Source organism: Ursus maritimus, unplaced genomic scaffold (genome assembly GCF_017311325.1).
Source record: "Ursus maritimus isolate PB19 unplaced genomic scaffold, ASM1731132v1 scaffold_2, whole genome shotgun sequence".
NCBI classification, from domain to species: domain Eukaryota; kingdom Metazoa; phylum Chordata; class Mammalia; order Carnivora; family Ursidae; genus Ursus; species Ursus maritimus.
The window spans coordinates 71,301,144-71,305,410 of record NW_024424452.1 but is presented as its reverse complement, the minus strand read 5'-3'; the positions used below and the strand labels follow the sequence as shown (position 1 = coordinate 71,305,410).

Below are 4,267 nucleotides of genomic sequence, written 5' to 3'. Positions count from 1 at the left end.
CAGAAGGGAAGAGCCCTTCTCTCCTCATGCTCCCTCTTCCACCACCGCTGAGGAGACGGGTCCCATGGCTCAGCTTTCCCATCGTGGTCGAGAAGACAAAAGGGGCCTGGCCAGGGCCACTGAGCGTGGTCCTTGTGATTCCTTTTGTGCACTGGACATGGAACAGAGCCCTTGATTCTCTTGGTCTCACACTTATCCGCTCCCGCAGCTCAGATCACATGACAAGGGTCACAGAGCAAAAGATCACGGGCTGAGGTTTGGGGAGGACAGTTCTCCACCCCTGCCCTTGAGCACCATTTCACAGATGAGAAAGCTGAGGCTCACAGGGGTCACCTATGCAAGCAAGGCCCACCAGGCCCAGCCGGGGTTCAAATCTAACCTGTCTGCTTCCAAAGCCCAGGGGTGCTCTTCCCTCCACCCCTCACTGCCTCTGAAAAGGCTTTAAAGGCAGGGGGGTTGTTCTAAACTATGGGACCGAGGATCCGGAGGAGTGATTTCTCCCTCAGCTGTTTGTCCACAGACACGAAGGCCCTCTGTCCTGTCTAACACTCAGCAAACGGCCAGGCTACTTACCGTGGGCCGTTTCCAGACGATGCCTTGGGTTTGGGGAGAGTCTGGTCGCAGATCCTTGTAGCCCAAGGCGGATGGACACGCAGGGAACTCTGGGTCCTTAAAGAGGACCCCTGAGTCCAAGCATTGCCGCCTCAGACTCTCGAAGTCCTGGCCCAAGTACTTCACGGCTTTCTGGTGGGAGCCAAGCCCTTTGGCTGCAGCCCACTGCCGGGCTACTCTGGCCGCGGGGGCTGACATGGCTGTGGGCTCCACAGGGCAGACGGGAGACGGGAGGGCAGAGCCACACAGGTCTCTCTGACACCTGCCACCAGGAGGGGAGGCGTCGGTAAACCTTTATCTGAGGAACTGCTCCCGAGGGAAGTGAGTCACAGGGGAGGAAATATGTACGGAGGTGTTAATGAATCTCCCCGACCTTCCCCTTCAGCAAACAATTAGGAGGCTGGGAACCTCGCGGGTCCCCTCCCTAAGAAATCTGTTGGGATCACAGCCATCCCCACCCTAGGCAAGGCCGGCTTCCCTGCCCTCGGCCTCCGTGGCCAAGATGGGAAGACCGGTCCTGCAGCTTAGGCCAGTGTCTGCCCGGGACCCGGGGCGGTGGCTCTGAGCAGGATGAGGGCAAGGGGCTGGGGGTTCTGCTTCCCTCGCAGCAAAGTTCAGTAACATTCCCAATCTGCTAGGGGTTGGAGATACCGGAGATCCAGCTGGCGGATCAGGGTGAGCCCCCGTCCAGCCGGCGGATCAGGGTGAGCCCCCGTGAAGGCTGCTCCGCGTGTGAACGAAGGTTTTGGGTTTCTGTCCCAGCTCCTCCAGTAATTAGCTCTGTTGCTTTAAGCAGGTCATTCAACCTCCCTTCCCCTTAATTTTCTCCTCTGTAAAATGGAAGATAATAGTAGGACCCGCCTCACAGGCCCCGGGCAAGTGACTAGCGTTGCTCAGAAGAGCTCAGTACCCATCAGCTGATGCTGTTCCTGGGGAAGTGGGGCTGGAAGGGAGGGCCCGGGGCTCAGAATCACAGCTCTCCTCCCAGAAGGGAAATGTGACCTGAGACTTTCTCATGGCTCCAATTTCCTGGGCCTGGTCTACTGGAAGGGTGTAGACCCCATCAGTGATTTTTCTGTTCGTTTTTACTATTGGAATGTAGTTAACACGCAATGTTCTATCAGTTGCAGGTGTAGACGGAATGATTCGACGATTCCATACATGTGCTCCCCGTGGTGAGCGTGGTCGGTCCCCCCACAGCACGACGATCATTACAGTATTGTCGCCTGTGTGCCCTGTGCTGCGCTTCCCGGCCCCGTGACTCACCCATCCCTGGAAGTCTGTGCCTCCCACTCCCGGCATCTGTCCTACCCATCCCCCCACCGCACCCTCCGGCAGCCACCAGCAGGCCCATCAGGGATTTCTGAATTTTAGTGCATGTGACAGCCTGGAAAATGGTCCCCCAAAGACAGGGCACCTAATCTCTGGACCTGTAAATAGCAGGTTGAAAAAGGATCCTTACAGAGATGATCACGTTAATGCTCCCGAAACAGGGAGATTACCGTGGCCCTAAATGCAACCACGAGTGTCCTCCTGAGATGCAGGACGAGGGGGACGTGACAACAACAAGGAAGAGCGGATGCGTCCACGGGGACAGAGGCTGGAGCAATGCAGCCACAGGCCATGGATGCCAGCCGCCATGGGGACCTGGAGGACGCCAGGAGCCTCTGCAGGGAGCCTGGCCTCGCCGGCACCTGGGTCCACACAGTAAAACAGATGTTGGACTTCTGGCCTCCGAAATGGGGACAGAATTTTTTCTGTGGTTTTAAGCTGCCACGTTCATGGTCATCTGTTATGGCAGCCCCAGGAAACCCACACAGTGTGTGCATGAATCCCCTGGAGCACTTGCTCAAAATGCTGATTCCAGAGGCCCTCCCACCGTCTCCCCTGCAAAACAGCTCTGAGTCAGTGGGTCTGAGGGAGACCTGGAGTCTATGGAGACGATGCCTTGCAGGGGTCTGGGGACCACAGCCCGGGACGCTCCGGAGCAGCTACGGCTGTGGTGCCCCCTCCGACCTTCTGAGCCAGGGATGGTCTATGCACAAAACACTTATCGGGGCGGGCAGGTCTGGGCAGTGGCCAGGCGTCCACAGGACAACATGGTTTCTCCAGTTTCACCAGAAGCTCCAGGCCTAAGCTGGCACCAGAGAGACGGGGCTGGGGTCCTGGCCCCTCGGGGGCCCCACCTTTCCTTGCTCGGCCCCTTTCCCTGGATTTGTCATCAGCCCAGTGTCCACCATCCCATTTCGCCAGCCCCCAAAGGTGACCCTGGTCTTGCCTGGTGGCCCCATCCTCCCTTAAAACCAGAACCACAGCTCGTTCCATCTCCAAGGCACCCTCCCAAGCACAGTGGTCTCCAGGAGAAATGTAGCCAGTCTGTGTGCGAAAGGGAAGGAAATACTTATTCTCAGTGTTGAATCCACTTCCCAGGATCTGAAGCTGTCACCCACTTGAGCAATTTTACTCTACCCAGAGTGGTCTTTTTCTAAAAAGATTTTATTTATCCATTTGAGAGAGAGAGAGAGAACAGAAGCAGGGGGAGCAGTAGAAGGAGAAGCAGACTCCCTGCTGAGCAGGGAGCCCCATGCAGGACTCCATCCCAGGATCCTGGGATCATGACCTGGGCTGAAGTGAGACGCTTAACCCACTGAGCCCCCCAGGAGCCCCTGGAGCAGTCATTTCAAACACAAATCTGGCCATGCTTCTGCCAAGCTAGGGGCTGCCCATTGCTCTAAGGAGAACAAGGCGGGAGGGGGCCCACGAGGCCTAGAAGACCCTAAGCAGACGAGCCCTTTCCTCCCTCCAGTCCCCCCTCCTGGCTTTCTTTCAGGTCTGAGAATGTGGACTTCAGGGAGGTGCACCCCTGCTCACCTTTTGGACCCCGGGGTACCCCGGGAAGGCTCTCCGGATGCCCCCGACCCCACCCGCTCTGACACGCTCTCATAGCGAGCCTTGAAGCCAGCGGAGCAATCATTCCCTTGCCGCCCTGCACCCACAGGGCTGTGACCTGCACAAGGACACCTGTCTGTGCATCTGCTCATCGCTGTGTCTCTGGAGCCCTGAGAGCTCCTGGAGTGCAGTGTGGACTGAATACATATCTGGCAAATGAATGAACACACAGGGGTTGGAGACGGCACACCGTCAGGCAGGGGCGTCCGTGGACCAACAGGAACCTCGTGGAATTGCTCTCCCCGGCTCCCTTCTCCCCTGCGCCTCCCAGCACGTTCCTGCCACACTGATCGAGTGAGCAAGTCCTTCCTCCTGCCGATAGCAGAGTGAGCACAGCTGGTGATTTTCCGTCTGCAGGAGGGACTCCCGTGGGGTGAGCACCCTCCTTCCCACCCGCCCGCCTGAATCACCCCTCGTCACATCCAGATGCTGCACAATCAAACCCTCCTCGTCCGGGCAGACGGATCTGCGCCCTCGTTACCCAGGTGGGAAAGCAAGACGCGTGGAGTCAGGAGCGCTCTCTGCTCACCAGCCCCTCCTGCGCAGATGGCGAACGCCTCCCCGTGATCCATCCGGATGCCCAGGAAGAAGCAGCCTGTGCCCAGGGCTCCGCCAACCAAAGCAGATGTCTGCACGGCCTCACACCCCAGACACCCGCAAGAGCCACCGCCAGCTCCCTGCAGGAAGCCCAGGGTCCCTCACAGAG

At 58.3% G+C, this 4,267-nt stretch overlaps 1 protein-coding gene across 1 annotated transcript in view; it reads right to left on the bottom strand.

Annotated features, from left to right (window-relative positions):
- The window catches only part of LOC103667285 (calpain-8), a 39,285-nt gene extending 38,475 nt beyond the window's left edge, over window positions 1–810 (bottom strand). Inside the window, 1 exon segment of the mRNA XM_008695408.2 lies at window positions 574–810. Coding sequence (XP_008693630.2) covers window positions 574–810 — 237 coding nt within the window.
- Between the last annotated feature and the right edge of the window lie 3,457 nt (window positions 811–4,267).